The sequence below is a fragment of the Diabrotica undecimpunctata genome, chromosome 10, assembly GCF_040954645.1.
Source record: "Diabrotica undecimpunctata isolate CICGRU chromosome 10, icDiaUnde3, whole genome shotgun sequence".
NCBI classification, from domain to species: Eukaryota; Metazoa; Arthropoda; class Insecta; order Coleoptera; family Chrysomelidae; genus Diabrotica; species Diabrotica undecimpunctata.
This window is the reverse complement of record NC_092812.1, coordinates 6,253,135-6,274,951: the sequence shown is the minus strand read 5'-3', so window position 1 is coordinate 6,274,951 and position 21,817 is coordinate 6,253,135. Positions and strand designations below refer to the sequence as shown.

The 21,817-nt window shown below is 35.0% G+C and overlaps 1 protein-coding gene across 1 annotated transcript; it reads right to left on the bottom strand.

The window, feature by feature from the left end:
* Positions 1-1,073: 1,073 nt before the first annotated feature.
* On the bottom strand, positions 1,074-1,397 carry LOC140451603 (uncharacterized). The gene has a single exon (XM_072545450.1). It carries the CDS (start codon positions 1,395-1,397, stop codon positions 1,074-1,076), a length of 324 nt encoding a protein of 107 aa, XP_072401551.1.
* Between the last annotated feature and the right edge of the window lie 20,420 nt (positions 1,398-21,817).

Genomic DNA, 21,817 nt, shown 5'->3' with positions numbered 1-21,817 from the left:
ACCGGTGCAAATGGTACGATCACTTCTGTCTACAAAGTTATATTGGGGGGAATAAACGGCAGTGAACCAGATTTTTTGAACTCTGTGTTCATGACAAAGGTTCTTTAAGATTTTGCTAATAAAATTGGAGGCATTATCGCATAATATGATGTGTTGAGAAACACCAAAAGTTAAGAAAATATTATTTTTAAGGAAGTTAGCGACATTCTGGGCGGTAGCTTTGCGTGGGGGTTGTATTAAAGTGTATTTAGAGAACAAGTCAGTCACGAGGAGTAATCAAGAGAAACCTTTTTTACTGCGTGTGAGGGGACCGATAAAATCAATTGCAATTATTTTCCACGGGAACTCAGCTTTCTTTTGATTTCTCATTAAGCCCATTTGAGGAAAACTTGGAGCTTTCTGAGCTCCACAGACTTGGCAAGAACGAGAGTATTTGACGACGTGTCTCCTCATCTTTGGTCAGTAAAATTTCTCTTTGACCCGGGATAAAGCTTTAAAATAGCCTAAATGAGTACAATTAGGGGGTTAATGTCAGGATTTGAGAGCGTCGTGTTTCTAGGGTAAATGTACCAATATTTTTCATTCTATTTCGTTGGATTTAAAAGATAGACAGGTAGGTACATACATAAACATATTCATTTTCTACTTTCCATTGGGGGAGTTATCTGGATTAGCGACAATTTTGGACCGTAAGTTATCATAACAGGGTTTGATTCTATTTAGATCGACATCGAGAGAAGCTATTTCGGGACTTACAGGAGATTCGTCCAGAGGGACTTGTTCGTGCATTCGACTGAGTGCATTCGGTACTTTGTGGCAGGATCTCCTTCGATGAACGAGAGTAAATGTTGTTTTAGGCGCATGGCCCAACAATTAAGACGACCAGAGGGATTTTTAAGAGTAGTCAACCAGAGAAGGGAATAGTGGTCAGTTATGACTGTGAACTTGGTTCCTTCTCCTTCGACGTATGGTCGAAACTTTTCAATGGCGAAAAGAACGGCAAGGCACTCACGTTGTACGACAGAGAAATTTCGCTCGGCTTTAGTCAGAGATCGACTAGCGTAACATATGACTTATTCGCTATTCTCTAATTGTTGCGTTAAAACAGCTCCAACTCCAGTATGACTGTTGTCGTCTTGAACGACGAAGGGTTTCGAAAAATCTAGTTGAATCAGTACGGGAGCAGATACTAAGGCTTGCTTAATTAAGATAAAAGACTTTTCGGCTTCAGGGTTCCATGTAATGGCTTGTTTCTTTTCTTTTCCTTTACCCTTTAGGATATCGTTTATTAGAGAGATAAGAGTAGAGAAACTTTGAATGAAACGGCGATACCAAGAGCAAAGTCCAATGAAGCGTTTAATTTCGGTAGTGTTTCTAGGTCTGGGATAAGTTATCATAGCAAATATTTTTCGGGGTCCGACCGAAGAGAATTATTACCAACGATATATTCGAGAAATTTAAGGAAAGTTTTGAAGAATTCGCATTTGTCTACGTTAATGGTAAGATTTGCGTCCTTTTCTTTAATTTTAGAAAGAAGATAGATATGTTCTTTAAATGTAGGGGAACATACAATTATATCGTCAAGGTAACAAAAAATAAACAGTTCGAATTCAGGTCCGAAAATTGCATCGACTAGACGTTGTTGTGTTTATGCTGAGTTACACAAGCCGAAAGGCATAACGGTAAATTGGAATAACCCTCGACCTACTACGGCGAAAGCAGTTCTTTCACGAGATGATTTTTCCAAGGGAATTTGCCAGAAAACTTTCTTAAGATCAATAGAAGAGATAAATTTTACACCTCGTAAAAGAGAAAGGATCCTATCAATATTTGGAAGCGGGTGGGTGTCATGTTAAGTGACATCGTTTAAAGTCCGACCATCAAAACAAAAACGATATTCGTCATTTTTCTTCCTAACCAACAAAACGGGTGAACACCAAGAACTACAAGTGGGTTCTATCACACCTAGCTGGAGCATTAAATCCAGTTATTTATTTAAGATATTCGACATATATGGAGACATGAGGAAAGGACGTCGCTTGAATGATTTTGTCTGTGCGACCTATACCGTCAGCGCTACTAACTTCGTTAAAGTTATTAATAATTTTGTCCGCTAAGGTACGGTCGGTTAGACTAAGAGATTCTAACGAACAAAGTTGCGACAAGATAGCTCCTGGATTGGCCATAGAGAAAGTATGGTTTGGTTTGTCGGACTTAGTATTCCATTTGTTGGTATTAAAATCAATAGAGAGACAAAATTGTTCTATGAGACCGGTCACTTTTTTATTGAAACCGTCGGCTAGATACACTTTCGTGTTAACGGATTTATTTATTTAAGTTAAGTGGAGACCTTGTTGTCCGGCACACGTAATGGAACAACCGGTATCCAATAGTACAGTAAAATCCTGATTGTAGATATTTACAGATATAAAAGGTCTTTTATGAGTATCCCAGATTTAGCCATACGGCTCTCACTTCCTCTAAGGGGAAAATTCACTCATCCCAGATACCTACGGTATCAAAAGGATTGAGCTCTGGTGGGACTCTTTCCGTGTTATCGAGCCCTAGGTGACTTGGTATGCTGGAGTATCTCCCAAAAATTTTCGTACACATCTGGATGTTGAGAGAAGTACAGCTTTCTGCATGGTCTTGTAGAGATGTTCATTCAGACCTAGCTTTCTTATGTTTTCTAGGAGGTTCTTCGGAATAACTCCAGTAGTAGAGAGAATAATAGGTATTGTCTGGGTACTTTCCATTCTCCACTGTCTTCGTATTTGAATTTCCAGATCCCTGTATTTGGCGATCTTTTCGTTTTGTTTAATACGAAGATTATTGTTGTTGGGTATCGCCACATCAATTAGTGTTGTTTGTCTCTTTAGTTTATTAACTAGTATGATATCTGGTCTATTATGTGCCACTGTTTGATCTGTGAGCGCAGTGCGGTTAAAGTATAGCTTGTAGTTATCATTCTCAAGTATACTTTCAGGAACGTATTGATAATATGGGAGATGGTTTGTTTGGAAAAGTCCCAGTTTGATGGCTATCTCTTGATGAAGGATCGTTCCTACTGAGTCGTGCCGTTCCTTATATTCAGTTGCAGCAAATGCCTGGCAACCCCCGGTAATGTGTTGGATGGTTTCTTGAGCTTGACATCCATATCGGCATTTGTCATTTTGGACCTGAGGGTCTTTGACGATATATTTCAGGTAATTTTTTGTTGGTATAACCTGATCCTGAATGGCGAGTATTGAACTTTCTGTTTCAGGGAATAACTTTCCTAATGTCAGCCAATAGTTCGACGCTTTATTGTCGACGTGGTCTTGACTGACCTCATTAGGATGTCGCCCGTGAAGAGGTTTACCCATCCAGGTGCGCATTTTTTCGTCCTTAGTAAGATGGTTTATGCGCATTTCTGGTTTCCTCAGTTTGATCGGTGTTGTATTATCTACTGCACAAATCGCGCGATGTAGAGTAGATGTCTCAGCCTGTACCTGAAAATAAGTTCTTAAATTAGTAATGTGTTTTTCTAGTTGCTCACTTATATCCATAACTCCTCGTCCTCCTAAATACCGCGGTAATGTCGTTCTTTCTACTGCACTTCGAGGATGGTGTTTTTGTGCCTTTGTGAGGTGTGTTCGTACTTTTCGCTGAAGATTTTCTGTATCCGTTTTTGTTCACTTAACAATACCAAACGAGTAGCTAAGCGCGGAACATGCATAGGTGTTTTATCAGTATTATTATTATTATTATTATCACTCATTTTCGGTCAAGCGGTAGGAGTTTCTATGTAAAAAGTCTCGGTTTTTAATCGATTTTTCGCTAACGGAAGTTAAAGGTATTTCGGTGAAATGTGGGGGAACAGTATCCTCGAGATAAATTATTCTGAATTATATTTGAAGAATAACTAGAGGATTGAGAAATACCGGACTTTTTAGGGTGACTGGGAATAAAATAGCCGATACTATTTATTCCGTAAGTTAGTTTTTAGGGGATTGCAATTCATACATTGTGGGAAGGTAACTTGAGGTTCTCTACATCGGTAATAGAATATTTTCCTTGGACGACGACATTTACGGTGACTGTGTCCTTTGCCTTGACAATTCCAATACGCAGTGGAAGAATTTGGCTTAAAAATTAAGGGAGGTATGTAATTCTTGTCTGAAGAACGGTCCTTGGGAAAGTTATTGCTAGAAGAATTGTTTCTAGACTGAAAATGTCTCGAAGGGTTTCTCTGAGCATCCTTTCGGTTTTTCACGCTAGAGATAAAAGGAGGATCGCGTTTGAAAACTGATGCCGCATTTATTTCGACGGTGTTAATGAGAGAAGATAATTGGTCTACGGTATCCACCGTACTAGTGGCTGTCATAGTACAATATTCTACATGTTCTATATGTGCTCATATTATACATTTCAATAATTGTCAAACCCGTATATACAGTTGTGCCGAAAAAATTCTTATTTTTTACAACTTGATTGGTCTATATCCTGATATCTAAATTCTGAACATATTTACACTGATGCAACAACGATTCAATCAGGGCTATATAGCAGCAGTTTACATACATGTAGTAGAAAAATTTATAATACTCCTTCCTCTGAATTGTAGCATATTTACTGGGGAAGCACTGGCTATTTTAAAAGCATTAAAAGTTTGCAGAAGAAAATCCGCACCTTATTACATTCTAATATCTGACTATTTAAGTACATTTAAAGCTTTACAGCAATTGTTATATTTATCGTAATGCCAATAAAAAATGAGCTCATACTACTATCAACAAAAAATATAAAAACAACTTTTTATGGGTGCCATAAGATGTGGAAATCAACGGAAACGAAGCAGTTGACCAACTTGCGGATTAAGCTACACTAGATAAAAGCATCCCTAAGTCAAACATGAAACGACCATAAATCGTCTATAGAAACAACATATTACCAATTTATGGCAGAATAACTTCAATTCCACATTCAACAAATTAACAGTTGTTCCAGAAACTGTCGGTTCAATCTTACCACTCCCGTTCAAACTTAATGAGCAAGTAATAATATCTGTATATCTAATACATGTATATAGAAAATGGAATGAACCAGGATATGGAAAGTTTAAAACTGTTCAGAATAGCTCAAGACCGAGAGAGTCTTGTCGTGTTAATTGCTCGTAAAGAAGTTAAAAAGAAAGCATTGACAAAACCATGACTAATGTGATTGGTGACTAATGTATCTGGACTAGATTGTAGCTACTGCTGCTTTACAGCACGAGTCTATATCCTAGTCTAAAATATAAATTATTACCACGTGTGACGAAAAAATAGTCCTTGCGTTTTAAGCAGAGCAAAGATCATAAACAGTTGCAAACGCATAGTTTGGAATTCACCAAATCAGCCAGAACTTACATTAAAAATATAGCCGAAACTTTACAGAGTAATAATCCCAAACCTCTAAGTATCGACGATCACAATAAATTAATAACAGACACGGTTAGAAACGCACAACTCAAATTTTGCCAGAAAAATAGCAACAAAAGTGAAAAGATTAGCAAAGATACAAAAGCTCTCATGGCAACACGACGAAACCTAAGCGAGAACGAAAAGGGAAACAAAGAAGAATATAGAAAACTAAACAAAAGAATTTCAGCGGAAATTAGAAAAGATGTTAGAAGATATAATACTAATGTAATAAAAATGTAATTAAACAGTAGAAGAGAATAAAGGTTTAAAGATTTTGAAAAGAAAACTCACATAAAGTAAAAAAGAAATATACAAGCTGAGAGATAAAGACGGAAAGGCAACAACAGATAAATAAAACATTCGGAAAATAACCAGAGAGTTTTATAAAGAACTCTATACCAGCCAAAGACCACAAGACAATTTTCCGACACGAGTAAAGACTCTCATAAATCAGAGATCGGAAATACTTTTACCCATTACCGTGTCAGAAGTAAGAGCAGCTTTAAAGGAAATGAAGAACCATCAATCGCCTGGTAATGATGGACTCGTTATTGAGGCAATAAAAGCAGAAAGAGGAATTCTATTACAATCAGTAATCGAACTGATTAAAAAAGGCGATATTACTAAATTAGAAAATTATAGACCCATATGTACAAACTCTTTATGAAAATCTTAACAAAGAAACTAACACCTAAACTTGATTTCTATCAGCCCAAGGAACAGGCAGGCTTCAGGGCAGGATATGGCACAAATGACCATTTGCATACCATAAAGATCTTAATAGAAAAGTGTATCGAGTACAACATACCACTGGTTCTTGCATTTGTCGATTACGAGAAAGCTTTTGATTCTGTAGAGTTTGAAACAGTACTGTAAGCCCTAAATCAAAGCCGGATAGATTACAGGTACACGACACTAATCAAAACATCTACATCAAGTGTACGACTACACGAAGACACAGAAAAATTCAGCTTAGGTCGAGGAGTTAGACAAGAAGACAATATTTCACCAAAATTGTTCACCGCAGCTCTAGAGTCAATATTTAAAACATTTAATGGCAAGATATGGGCATCAATATACATAGAGAAAGATTAAATCATCTAAGGTTTGCAGATAATGTTGTATTAATCGCAGATAACTTACAGGATACAGTTTCTATGATACATTCCCTTAAAAGTCTGTCTGAAAGAGCAGAATTAAAGATAAACTTTGAGAAAACTAAACTTATGACAAATCTCGTAATGAGTGCAAATATAACTATAGACAATAATACCATACAACAATCAGACACTTACAAATATCTGGGACGTGAGATCAAAATAAGCAGAGACATTCAAACACTTGAAATACAGAGGCGAATAGGCTTGACATGGGCAGCATTTGGCAAATTAAGCCATATTCTAAAAAGTTCAATTCCCATGTGTCTTAAGCGAAAGGTTTATAACCAATGTGTTTTGTCTGTACAAACTTATGGAGCAGAGACTTTAACACTCACGCAAAAATCTGCGAATAAACTCAGAGTTACACAACGAGCCATGGAACGTGCAATGCTGAACGTGAGCCTTCAAGACCACATAACAAACCAACAAATCAGGCAAAAATCAAGAATTCAAGACGTCATCGAAAGAACCGCGACGCTTAAGTGGGACTGGGCAGGGCACTTAGCCAGAACATAAGATGGACGGTGGACAAGACGTATTATGGAATGGAGGCCCAGAAACTATAAAAGAAGCAGAGGACGACCACCGACTAGATGGACCGATGATATAAAACGTATAGCGGATAACTGGCTAGAAGCGGCCCAGTGTATATAATTGATGATGATGATTGCGTTTTACTTTTAAGGCTCAGTGTTATGGGTTGTTTATCCTGCTCTAAAAAGATAGATATGTGAAGCTTAACGGAAATAAATGATAAAGAATCATTTTATGTCGATCGAAAATTTTAATTCTTTCTAAGAAACTTACTTGTTTCTTAATGATATTGTTTTAAACTTAAATAGGTTGCGTAGTTATCCACATTATTGGCTAATAACATTACAATTTAAAATTTTTAGCAGCATAAAAACTTACCAGATACCATTGAGATATTTTTTTAACGGACTTACCTGAAACAAAATGACGAAATTAGATATTTTAAAGATTTTTAAAATTATATTATTGCTAAAGCATAATATGTTTTCTAGTTTTCTTCATCTTCATAGGGTCATGTGGAATCGCCTGAAAGAGAATCCCATATGAAAGAGAATGTCAAATGCTCAATAAAAAGTATTGTGAATTTTGAATATTTATTTAGGTAACTTCGATTTGTCTTATACTTAAGTAAAACGTTACAATTATTTTTTTAATATGCCGCATGCCGTATCAAAATTTTCTGACGTTGGCGATCACCATTGCGCAAGTTTCTCTATTTTCTGCTACATGGAATAATAATTATCCTGCAGTTGGTATCTGAGTCCATTTACGAATATTATTTTAGCTAAGAAACCTATTTTCTTGCTATACCTCTTCTCTGTTTTCTGCCACTACTGCAAAATCTCAATCACCGTTAAACATATCCTATTAGAATTCAGAAAATACCTCCACAATACTTAAAAGACATTAAATTTTACAATGTTTAGTATTATACACTCCGCGTCATAGAAAACGGGCCACCCCCAGTATTTAAAATATTTTCGAAATTATTATTTATTGCTACAAAATTAAGCATTTATTTTTTTGTATTGAATTAATATTATTTTATTTTTAATCTGTCTTGGGTTATTTAAGTTAAATGGGTTGTTGCGAAAGCAAACCGACCATGTAACTGGATTGAGGATATTCGTAGAACCTATAAAACAAAACAATTTTGAGAAAAAGTTTTCGAGGAAGCGATTGTTTTGAGAAATGTATGACATTGTAAAGGGTTCTAATGAGTTTTAAACGCATCTCAGTATTACAGTAGCCGACTTAGTTTGAAGTAGACTTGAATGAATAACGATGGAGAATTTTCAAAAATCGGTTGAAATTGTAACGTTACTGGGAAGTGGATTAAGTAAAAGACAAGTTGCAAGACAATTGAATGTTAGTCGTTCGACTGCACAAAGGACCCAGCAACGATTTATTGTGACAGGATCTCACCAACGACGACCTGGTACAGGTCCAAAAAGGAAAACAACCGCTAGGGAAGATCACGTCGTCATTCTTGCTGCATTACGGAATCAGACCCAAACCGCTAGAATACTTCAAGGCCATTTACAGCAAGCTCAAGGACCAGCAATCAGCCTTTCTACTATTCGACGAAGATAAGGGAGCAAGGTTTGACAGCTTGCAGTCCAGCAACGGGGCCCTTACTTTCCCCAGCTCACAAAAGACGAAGACTCGATTTTGCCCGTGAGCACATAAATTGGACAGCAGACGATTGGAAAAAAGTATTGTTTACGGATGAGTGTAAAATGTCTATTTATGGTCAAGATGGACGCAGTAAGGTGTACAGATGGGCTGGAGAACGTTTCGCTGGTTGCACTCTGGCACCACGGGTTGCTTTTGGTGGTGGTTCAGTAATGTCTTGGGCAGGGATTTCTTTTGATGCGCATACGGATCTCGTCGTGATCGACAGAGGTGCGTTAACAGAAGTAAGGTACATAACGGAAATCTTACAACATCATGTGATGCCCTATGCTGGATTTATTGGCAACGAATTCCTGCTAATGCAGGATAATGCGAGACCACACACGGCAAGGATAGTAACGGAGTACCTTGACGAGGTTGGTATTCCAAAAATAGACTGGCCTGGTCAAAGCCCCGATTTCAATCCTATTGAGCATATATGGAGCCTGCTAAAAAGTCGCGTTAGGCGTAGCATACCTGCTCCAACAACACCTGGAGAGCTTCAGATGGCACTCGTTGAGGAATGGGCCACTTTTCCCCAAAGAGATATCCAAAACGTTATAAATTCCACGCCAAATCGAATGAGGAGTGTCATCCAGAATCGAGGTGGCAATACCCATTACTGAAAATTGATACCAGCTTTTTTTTTTAATATACAGTTCATTGTTGTTTTAAAAACTGTAAGTTGATTTTTTTAATAAATTTCCTATTTTTCTTAAATTTTTTATTTTCGATTGATGTTTTACGATAATGATGAAATTTTATACTAAACGAGTTATTGATTCAATATACAAAAAAATAAATGCTTCATTTTGTAGCAATAAATAATAAATTCGAAAATATTTTAAATATTTGGGGTGGCCCGTTTTCTATGACGCGGAGTGTATATTTAAATTGTATACATTGTAAGAGCTTTAATACTTTTAATTTGTATTTATACCCCCCGCTAATAACTCTCAGTAGTTGATTCAGGATCATTTTTGTCTAAATAAAAAAAATGCAAAATTTTAAAATCACGAAATTTGCAAAAAAATATATAAACTTAAATGCGTTACAAAAACGTTCATGGGATATTGCAGCTATAAGTAGTTTGCATACCTTTCACCGTATACATCATTGACCCTTCCTTAATTTGCAAAGAACAAATCTAAATGGAAACAGAGAAAATAGTTTTAAGAGACCTGTTAAATCCCATCAACTTGTATGCTTCTAACAAGTCATCTATTTGCTCCCTATACTTATCAAACTAGGCAATTTCCTAAGAAATTCTTTAACAGAAACCTAACACCTTCAAAAATTCCTACCTTAATTTTTACTTTCCTTGCTAATATATTAAAATCCTTTTTCTGATTTGTTCATTGCGTGTGCATAATATTACTTTGGAAGGATCAGCAGACGGTGGATTATTATTATTATTATTATAAATAAGCGAGGGCAGAGGAACTAAGTCCCTGTTATGCCCAAAAACAAAGAAATTTCATTAATAACCTACTAGTAAAAAACAAAAATTACAAATAAAAGAAATAAAATTACAATTTTTGGTTTAAAAGAAAAACAATATTTTAACTATAATGTAAAACGGTCAAGTCTGTTTTTTTTAACGAGTTGGTAGAGGGAGCAGAGACAATGTTATCGTTAAGGTTATTCCAGCACTCAAAAACTCTATTTGGTAAAAAGTTCTGCCTTGATCTTGTAGAAAAATTTTCTTTCTTCAGTTTGAACTGATGACCTCTGAGGCGTTCATCTTGATTAATGGTAAACATTTCATCGAGATTTCCAAAATTGAATTTTAGTATTTTAAAAGTTGTAATTAAGTCTCCACGTTGTCGGCGAAGTTCAAAAGAAGTTAGGTTAGCCATATTAAGTCCTTCTGCATAAGAAGGTCTTCTCGGTCCCAAAGAAATTCGAGTGGTTTTTCTTTGGACGTTTTTTAACATAATCTTGTCTCGAACCAAATCAGGATACCACGTTGGTCCAACGTATTCAAGTATGGGTCTTAAGACGCGTCCACACTGGAGCAACATTTTCCAACATAACACAACAAAAACTTGTTACAACATAAAATGTTTATATTTGTTGTAATATGTTGTGTTGCGTTGCATAAAGTTGGTGTTGCGATTCAACACAAGTTGTAGTATGTTGTATAAATCCGTTTCTAGCGGTAAAGATCAAAGGATAATATGAAACAAAGTGAAACATTTGTCAACATTGCTTCGATGTGGACGGATTGTTGCGAGTTGAGACCTGTTGCAAATTGAGTGACTAGACAGTAGACAGACCGCCGCGTCTATATTTAGTGATGGCGTTTAAGTGGACTTCGGAGAATTGTTTAAATTTAATTGACAATTATAGACAACATCCATGTATTTGGAATCCTAAAAATGTTAAATATAAATGCAGAGAATCAAAAAATGATGCATGGAATGCAGTTTGTTCAGCTGTAGGGTGCTCATCTCAGGAAGAGGCAAAAAGAAAAATCCGTAATTTGGTGGCTCAGTTTTATAGAGAGCAAAAAAAATATCGCAGCATGAAAAAATCTGGAGCAGGCGCTCAGTTTCATTCCAAGTGGTTTGCCTACGATGCATTAGTATTTCTTCGAGACAAAAACAAAGTCCGCCCATGCAAGGAAAGTGAAGCTGAGAACGTGGTAAGTAAACACACAATGTTTTTAGATATTAACTTTTCTGTTATTAATTATTCAAACAAATAAATAGGCAATTTCAATTTATACATGAATTATAATTCAATAATTATTCTGCCACGGCACCATCCCCAAAGGTGTAACGAAAAAATCTGCAAACTCTTGCCTAATATCTTTTGCTTTAGTTGATGCATTTCGTGCAACTTTCTTGTATGAAGTAAATGTATTACTCTGAGTTTTTTTTTCTCCACGATCCTTCTAAAACACGTCCTGTATCTTTATCTTCACCGTCATATGTACCTGGGGGATTGTAGGAATTTTTAGATCTTAAACTATTCCTTAAAAAATTATGCAAGTAAATGCAAGCCATAACAATAACTTCTGCAGTTTCTGGTTCTAAAAGTAAGGGTTTTCTAAATATTCTAAAAATCGAAGATAACATTTCAAAAACATTTTCTGATATTCTTCTCGCTCTACTGATACGGTAATTAAATATCCTTTTGGGAGACCCTTTGTCCTGCGCCCCAGGGTAGGGTTTCAGTAAATTTGGTGATAATGGGAAGGCATCATCCCCTAAAAATACGCGAGGGACTAATTTCTCACGTCCTGGTAAAGAGCTATATTCTGGAAGGTTGAGTTTGCAGCGAGTTAATAGTTTTTTGAATAATGTATTTTCGAAAACTCCTCCATCAGATATTCTACCTTGGGAGCCTACATGAAAATACAAAAATCGGTAATTAGCATCCATTACGCCTAACAGAACAATGCTAAAAAACGTTTTGTAATTGAAGAAATCACTTCCACTGTTTTTTGGTGCTTGTATTGCAATGTGCTTGCCATCCATGACGCCTACACATTTTGGAAAATTCCAAAGAACACTGAAACCATTAGTAATTGTTTCCCATTCTTGAGCAGTTTTAGGCATCTGAAATACAAAGATATCATTACTTATGCTAAAAATGTAGATCACTGTAATATTAGGCGTTTTCCTACTTTGTAGTGTTTACATTTTATACAATGTATTTTTCTTTTCAGGATGACCTTAATAACACTTCCTCCGAAACGGATTTAGATGATTCACAAGTAACAGATTGTGACGAAGGTGGAAATGAGACCCAAGAATTTCAAGATGCAGAAAATGGCAACGAAGGCATGAAAGACTTGTATAACGATGGTTCTCAAAACCCATCAACATCTAACGCTGCTTGTGAGAAGCCTTCGGCATCTAACAAATCCTCTCAAGAGCCTCGTAAAAAACCGTGGAAAATCCGAACAGCACAAATCTTGATGAATTTAAACACCCTAATAAAACTAGACGTGTCACACAAACACTTACAAGAAAAATCGATGATAACGCTCGAAAAGAAGAGGCATATAAAATAATTCAAGACATACAAAATAAACGACAGCGAGACAAATTCGATGTATTTGGAGAACACATGGCGTGTAAAATTAGGGATTTGAATACCACCTGCGCACAAAATATTGTAGAACATCTTATAGGTAATATTTTGTTCGATGCAAGTATGGGTAAATATGATTATGGAATGCCACAATCAACTAACACATATGAGCCAATTTTATCAATGCAACTTTTCACGAGACCACAATCACATTCATCGTATTGCAGCACACCAGCTATATCACCAGCGAAGACATACATACAAAACTCTTCAGACTCCTCTACTGCTTTTGGTTCCTCAAACATTCTCGCAGAGGCATTTCAATTAAGTAACATGTAAAACTTCTAAAGTTATCAATAAAAAAGTACAATAAAGTTTACTTACCTTAACTTGGTCTTTAATTGCATTTACTAGCGCAGCACATAATTCTGGTACTATCTTTGAGATAGCTTGTTTCGAAATCTTAAATAAATACATCAAGCTGCTGTAGGAATCTCCACTTGCCAGAAAGCGCAATGTTACAGCTAATCGTTCTTGTGGAGGTATAGCCTTTCTACAGTTAGTATCTGCTTTTCTTATCACTGGTGCAATTTTTTGCAGCAAAAATTCCATATCTGAACTACTCATGCGCAAAAAATTTTTGAAGCACCCATCGGTTCGAAGTTCTAATAAAACGTCATCTTTCTTTAAATCCGATAATATTTCCTTTCCACCATATTTTTCCCTTTTCTTCAAACTTGGACGGACCCAACATTTACGCTTCCGTTTTCGTGAATCACCACACAAAATTAGAAAGCACGCGGTAGCAGTTAATAAGTCTTCCTCCATCATGTCACAAAACTACAGCAGTATGGACAGAATGTTGTACTCAACTGAATTTGTGATTCAACAAGTTCAAACATTCATTAACATTGTTGCACTAGTGAGGACAGTTTGTTTTATGTCAAAAGTTTAATAAATTAAACATTTAGCAACTTGTTGCAACATATAATTGCTACAAGTTGCCAAATGTTGCTCCAGTGTGGACGCGCCTTTACGTTCAGAGTGTAAAGTTTACAGAATGATTGCATTGAAACTCTCGAAAAACACCTCCGAATAAAATACAGTCTGGAGTTCGCACGTTTACAAATAGAGGTAATATGGTCGGACCAAGTTAGGCTGCTGTTTATGATAAAACCAAGATCGTTATACGAAAACACTGAATCTAATGGCTGCCCGTTAACAAAGTACGGCACAAGTAGGTTATTTTTACCAATTCGAAGCACTACACATTTTTCCGCGTTTAAGGGTAGTAACCACTGGGAACACCAAGTTAAAATAGAGTCCACGTCCATTTGGAGGGTTAGCTGGTTTGTAATTGGATTGGCATATATTTTTGTGTTGTCAGCGTATAACGATATATTACTTGAGACATAATAAGGAACATCGCTGGTGTAAACCGTAAACAGCAGAGGTCCAAGGACGGAACCCTGAGGCACTCTACTTTCCACTAACCTGTCCTGTGAGAAAGATTCGCCAACTCTAACTTTGTAATATCGGTCTGTCAGAAAATCATCTATCCAACGAAGTAAAGTACCGCGAACTCCGAAATGAAGCTTATGTAGAAGTCTGCGCTTAGGTACACGGTCAAAGGCTTTAGAGAAATCTAGATAAACAACGTCGACCGGCTGCGAACTGTTAAGGGATGACGTCCAGTCGTTAACACAATGTAAGAGATTGGTTAGAATAGAGCGACCAGAGACAAATCCATGTTGTTGTGTTGGAATAACATGTTCCTGGAGAAGAAATTTGGTCATCTCCTCGGAGATAATGGCTTCCATAACTTTGGCAACTACTGGCAGCAAGCTAATCGGACGATAATTGTTGGGGTCGAGTTTGTTACCTTTTTTAAAAATAGGGGTAACGTAAGCTAATTTCCAACTAGGGGGTAAGGAGTTCTGGATGAAAGAAGTTTGCATAATTAACGTTAAGGGTATTGGAAGCGTGTCTGGGCACCTTTTTAACAGTTTTGGTGTTAAACCATCTAAACTATGTGAAGCGGCTGTGCGAAGTTTAATTAAGTGTTGTTTGACATGATCCACTGTGAATTCAACTTGCTGTAAGGATGCACCGACACGATTACAATTAATAACAGGTAGATAACCATCATTCGATTCTTTAGTAAAAACCTGTGAAAATGCTAAAGAGAGAGTTTCGGAAGTTTCTTTGTCAGAAGAGCATAAAATCTGGTTGGGTTTTTAAAGTAGAGGAATGAAAACTTTAGAAGTCTAACATCTTTTCTGCGTTGTGCATCCCCAGAGGAAGATTCTGTTACGCCTCTAATTAGAATATTTTTAGCACGTGTTATGCGATCTACAGCTTCGTTAGCAATATTATCCGTGAATTCGGTAGACTTAAATAAATCAATCTGGCTGATCTTATTGTTTAACTCGGTTATTTTATTATCAAAATAATCAATTTTCGAACGAATTTCCATTTTAAAATCTAGCAGAAGATCTTTTATCTCTGAAATATTAGAAATATTGGAGCTGCATGAGTTACAAAGTATACTCAGTCCACGAATTTTTTGTAGGGTGACGCGATCCACCGAAGAAAAGTCGGTGCATGTGATGTGTATTTGTCGCTTACATCCATCGCACTGGAGTTTGCGGTCAGCTGTCGCTATAGTTTTCGAGCAGTTCGAACAAAAAGAGGTGAACGGCATGGTCCGGTTTCTCGTGTATGTAATTAGTATTGGGTTTTATAATAATAAATTGTGGAATGGTACTCACAGTAATTATTCGCTGTAACTGCACTTTTTACACAAAATTTTTACAAAAATTACTGACTATTGATATATAGAACAATCATGCAAAAATTTCTTTGCGAAATAATTATTTTCTACAGAGTAATCGTGAAAATCAATACGAGCATAAAATTTAACGTGTGTCGTCAACCAACTAGCAGGATATTTCAAACTGTTTACTTTAGGTTTTCATGCTGTTCTTATAGGTCAATCCTATACTTCATAATGCTTTTCTCTTCCCACTATCCGACTTGCATATAAAGCAAAGATACGTGGAGCCAGGCTGTATTCCCATTAGCACTCCAATAAATATGAGATCAGCCGAGATTTTCTAACCGTGCCTTGTATAATATATAGCGCCAGGAAAAAATTGTTATTATTTTTATAGGTTTCTTCTAAGTATGTGTAATAGGCTCCTAGTACTGAAGAATTTACTTTCCATTTTTTACGGAAGACGTACGGTTTTTAAACTCCTAGGAAAATATATGAATAGACGCTATTTCTGGGGCACGTATTCTCTTCCTACCTTCCTAGATGAAACGTTAGTGCAGTCACTCGTTGCAATGTACCGTATCCATAAAAAAGACGAAAGTTGCAATGATGAGAGTTGATTGATCTCTGGTAGGTTTTAAATATTTTGCGAGGTCATTAAACTCGCCTTGTGAAATTCTGCTATTTTAGTAAAATTAATTTCATGTGTATTTTCAAAATAAATCGAAATAATAAAAATCTTAGATATATCTTAGTAATATGAAAGATACAATAGCTGAAACGTGTTTATTAAACTTTCCCAAAACAGAAGTCGATTCTATATACCCCTTACTAGACCACAACTTGAAGCAGCTCACGTATACTTTTTTTTTTCAAGATGGCGTCCGATAGTCAAGTCGCAGTTTTAACAGCGGAACTAAATAAGATAAAAAAGCAGGAAAAAATTGACATATTAGTGAATTTAAAGTTACCACTGTCCGATTCTAATCCTCAGTTATCAGATTACGTTAATAAATTAACACAAACAGCGCAAAAAAGGTATTAAAGCATTTAATGTCGAACATAACGTAGACGTTATTGTGTGTGAACAGTGTATAAAGACCAACAAGGAACTTACTTATATAAAAAGTAAACTTGCAGCAGTAAGTAAACTATCATTCCATCTAGAAAAACGTACGGAAGAGCAACAAGATTTAATTTCTTTATTAAAAGATAAATATAATAAAAATTCAGCCATGCCCATTTCAACGTCATCCAGTGAAAAAACTGTAAATAAAGCAGGCCCAACCAACTCAGGTTCTACCAGTCAAGAACCCATTAAAATGTCATTAAACAAAAACACAAGTCTACCTCATTCATACATGAGTGATAAACAAAACGTAAATAAAAACAATCTAAAAACAGGACACTCATCTTGGAATACCCAACCGAAAAAAGAAAACAAATACAAACCGATTATTGGAAGCAATGAATCGTCTACTGTAAACACCATTCCTAGACAAGGTGATGTACATGTGTCCCGCATTGGTGTTGATATGAAAGCAGATGATCTTCTAAAATTTTTGGGTGAGACGGAACCCGACATTACTTTTAACTACGATGAATGGCATAGAACTGACAAATACTCTACATATATAAGGTATCTTTCCCTTTCGATAAAATTGACGAAGTCTACAGTCTTAATATTTGGCCCAAAGAAGCTGCCATTAGGATATTTAACTTCAACAGAAATTTTCAGCACAAAAAGAAGATGGGGGAAGAAACCTAGAAGCTTCTACAAACTTTTATCAAAATAAACTAACTCGAAAAAGTACGGTAAGCATGTTACATGTTAATTTGCAGTTGATTTCCAATAAAGTCGATATGTAAAATGCTTTTTTTGCGGATCAAAAATAATATGACGTCTTATGATTTTTGGAGCACTGGCAAAGTAAAGAAAATTTAAAATTAATTAACATGTCCGGCTTTTCATCAGCTAATTTCTTTTGTAAGGTAAAAAAGAAACAAGGCGGAGTTGCAATTTATGTAAAAGAAAATCTTATGTTAGAAAGAAAAGAAATTCTTCTCTTAATCTAAATGAATATAATATAGAGCAAAGTTCTGAGTTTTGTGCAATTTATGTACCTTCAATAAAAACCAATATTTTAACTGTATACAGATCGGGTAAGGGTGACTTTGACTTATTTTTGGTGAATTTTGAAAATTTCATAACATCTTTGCTTAGTAAAGCAGACAAACTTATTATACTTGGTGCTTTTAATATAAATTTTAAACTTGAATCTGACCCTTTTTTTGATATTTAAAATACTATTAACATCTTTTGGTCTAAAAACAACTATAAACGATTATACTAGAATCACATCCCAGTCCAGTAGTTGCATCGACAACATTATGACAAATTTTTCTGAAACCATCTACAGAGTGGGCGTATTTGAAGCTTGTTTTTCTGACCATCGAGTTCAATTTTTATTTATTGACTCTGAGCAAAAAGTTGTTGACACTTATCAAACATTTCAACGGTTTATTACTTCTTCTGGTTTACAGAAGCTTAAACGTTCGCTAGCTAGTACAAATATGGACTTTTTCTTACTTACTTACTTACTTAGTACTAAGCCTTTCTACCGTTAGGTGTAAGGCTGGTGGAGTTAGGTTTTGGGTTTAGATTTAAAAACCTAAAACCTAAAACCTGAACTTTTTCTACGATATTAATAATGATCCTGATTTTTTAACAGTATATCTTACCGAAACTTATAACAAATTAATATTAAAGCATTTTCCACTAACAAAACTACGACAAATGGCTGAAAAAACACCTGTGAAATGGTTTAATAATGAATTAAGATCTTACAGATCCTTCTTTCTCTTATTAAATACATTGCAGATGCCACTAAGGATCCCGATTTGTTCAAAGATATAAACAACACAAAGTTGAATATAATCGGCAATTAAAAATTGCTAAAAATCAGCTTACTGTAATTTTATTATTAATTCCAGTAATAAACCTAGAGACTGCTGGAAAATAGTAAATTTCGAAAGAAACTACACAAGATCCAGTTCGGTACAACCTGATCTACCTCCAGACGAAATGAATTAATTTTTTACTCCAATTGCAGAGAATATAATTACATCTCTTTCCAATATTAACGTCGATGTCCTCGTCAATTATAGAAATTGTCCTTCTCCGGACAAGTCCTTTTTTTGTCCCGTTTTGGAAGAAGAGGTCTCTCAAATAATAAAGTCTCTTAGTAATTCTAATTGTAGGGACGTTCACTAAATTAATAGCAAAATTTTAAAAGAAACTTAGCAAATAGTTTTAACACCTTTCACTTATCCTATTAATTTAATTCTATCAACTGGAGTATTTTCAGAAGTACTAAAATACTCAAAAGTACTACCAATCTACAAAAAAGGTGATTCCTCAAAAACTGACAATTAAAGACCCATAAGCATTGTTTCTACTTTTGGGAAAGTGATTGAAAAGGTTATCAAACAACAATTTTATTCCTATTTTAAGTCAAATAATTACGTTAGCAACTCACAATATGGATTCAGAAGTGCTCGTTCTACTACGAACGCGGTATTTAATGTTATGAGCGAGGTGATTGAGGGGCTTGAACGCGGCAATCGCATAGCAATTTCCCTTTGCGACTTGTCGAAGGCTTTTAATTACGTTTCACACGACATTTTGCTTAACAAATTAAATTACTATGGGATCAGAGGTATCCCTCTTAAGTTTATAACTTCTTATCTTTGTGGCAGACACCAGGCTGTAGTGTCTAAAGGTCATCTCTCCGATTTTCTACCCGTAAAACATGGAGTCCCAGAAGGTTCGGTTTTAGGACCTCTTTTGTTTATTATTTATGTCAATGCTTTGCCTAAAGTTATATCTCCGTACAAAACCATACAATTCGCAGATGATACGACATACGTTATATCAGAAAAAAATAATAATGATTTTAAAATGTCTCATGAGGAAGTTTCTACTAAATCTAGCTCATGGTTTGCTGCAAACAAACTAAAACTTAACTCTAATAAAACGCAAAAATTTTTTATATCTGCAAGTAATTTACACAATGATCTAGTTAACAAAGAGACTGTTAAACTATTGGGAATAACCATAGATAATCCAATAAACTAGTCGGCTCATATCTCATAACTTAAGAAAAAGCTATCAAGTTCATTATTTGTTATTCGCCAACTAGCAACTGTCAACTCTGAAACATTAAAAATGACATATTTTTCCTTATTCCACTCTTATCTAAACTATAGTGTAATAAATGCACTTCAAATTTTTAGAATGCAAAAGAAAGCTATCAAGATTTTAGCAGGGGTTAGTTATCTAGAACACTGCCTACCTTTCTTTATAAAATTCAAAATTATGCCGCTACCTACTGTATTGATATTTCAAGTTCTAACCGAAATTCACAGAAAACGTGCCCATTTAATAAAGCAGTCTGATGTCCATGTTCACAATAAGCGTAACTGTCACTACTTACGAACAAATCGCTTTAGATTAAGTCTTTCAGAAAAAAGTAGTCTTAATTATAACTACTAGAATATTTTACCAAAAAGTATAAAACAGTTAAGCTGTAATAGTTTCGATAAAGTTATAAAAAAATATCTTCTAAAACATTGTTTTTACTGCTCAGAAAAATATATGACTCATTGCAGAACATCCACTGAACTGCTTACCGTAACTTTGCCATAAAAGTTTTTCTGTTTAATATTTATGTGTTCTTGTTTGTATATAAAGTAACGTTTTATATTCCTTTTTTATATACAATATTTGTATATTTAAATAAATACTCTACTCTACTTTTTTAAAAAGGAAAGAGATAATATGCTAATTTATTTGAAATATTAACAAAAACAAAGTTTTTAGTTTTAGCACAAAGCTCAAACAGAGCGTATTAAAAATGACAAATGATACTCAATTTTCGTTCCCCATCTCTAATTTTCTTCGTATACTTTGATCACGGTCTAACTCTTGCTTGCATGTGTAAAATTATAGGACTGTGGTTTCGTTTATTCTAATTTTTGCAGCTATAGATCCGTTTCTTGTCTTTAAAATGGCTGTAAAAGCTACTGTTAATCTATTTATCTTTAGAATTCTTCTCTTTATCTCATCAATTTCTTGAACCATTATTGTTATAAATACACGATAAGTATAACTAATAATTGGAAAAATTGCATTGTTCGCAGTTATAATATAGATTTTATTGAGTTCGTGATAGCCGATAGTCCATTTGATTTTTGTTAGCGGTAGCAAATAGGAGATAAAGTAGTTTTTGTACAGATGGTCACGTAAAGCATACACAAGGGAACAATCTTTTTTAAGCGGTTCTGCTGGCGAATAAGTAGAAGGGATGCTGAAAATATACTACTACCCAATGCATGTGTCAGCGAATAAGGCCTAACCGAAAGGTAAGTTGGTAAATTGGTAACGATATAATTAGTTTTCTTGATTTTATTTTCTTTAACTGGTTAGTATAATATTCTACGACGTACATTATTTTTTAAATTATAAGTTAATCCTTAACTGGTATGGCAAGAAAAAAATACATATAAAGTATGGCGAGGTCATATTTGACCTTTGGATTTTTTTGTGTAAATAAACAAAAAATTAAGTAAATTATAATAAAAAAGTATTATATTAATGATTATTACACTCCATAAACCAAAAAATTCTATATCACTTACTGCTAGAAAGAAATATATGGGGTTGACATAAAAAACCACTCCAAGTAAAAAATCTCAAAAAATAACGAAAAAACACACGTGTATTTTCAAAAAGTAATAAATTCTTAATAAATAATGTTTAAATAAAGGATCAAAAACCAAATGAGAAATTTACTTATATACAAAAAATTTAACAAACAAGTATGAACATGATGATAACTACTCAATATTACACCTACTACAAAAATTTGATGTAACACAATGGTTTTTGCATATATGTTTTTCACACTTATTACATCTAAGTGATTGTTTATTATCATTACGTGGGCAAATATAACATCTCCCACGTTTAGGAGCTCTTTGCCTTGCCTGGTTTTGGTCGTCTACCGAGATGTGGCCAACTCGACGAATAAGTTCTTTCAATTCTCTGGGAATATCTACCATAACAGCACGCCGAACTAAGTGAGTGTGTATTAGCTGTTAACCTAAATCAATCAAGAATTTTT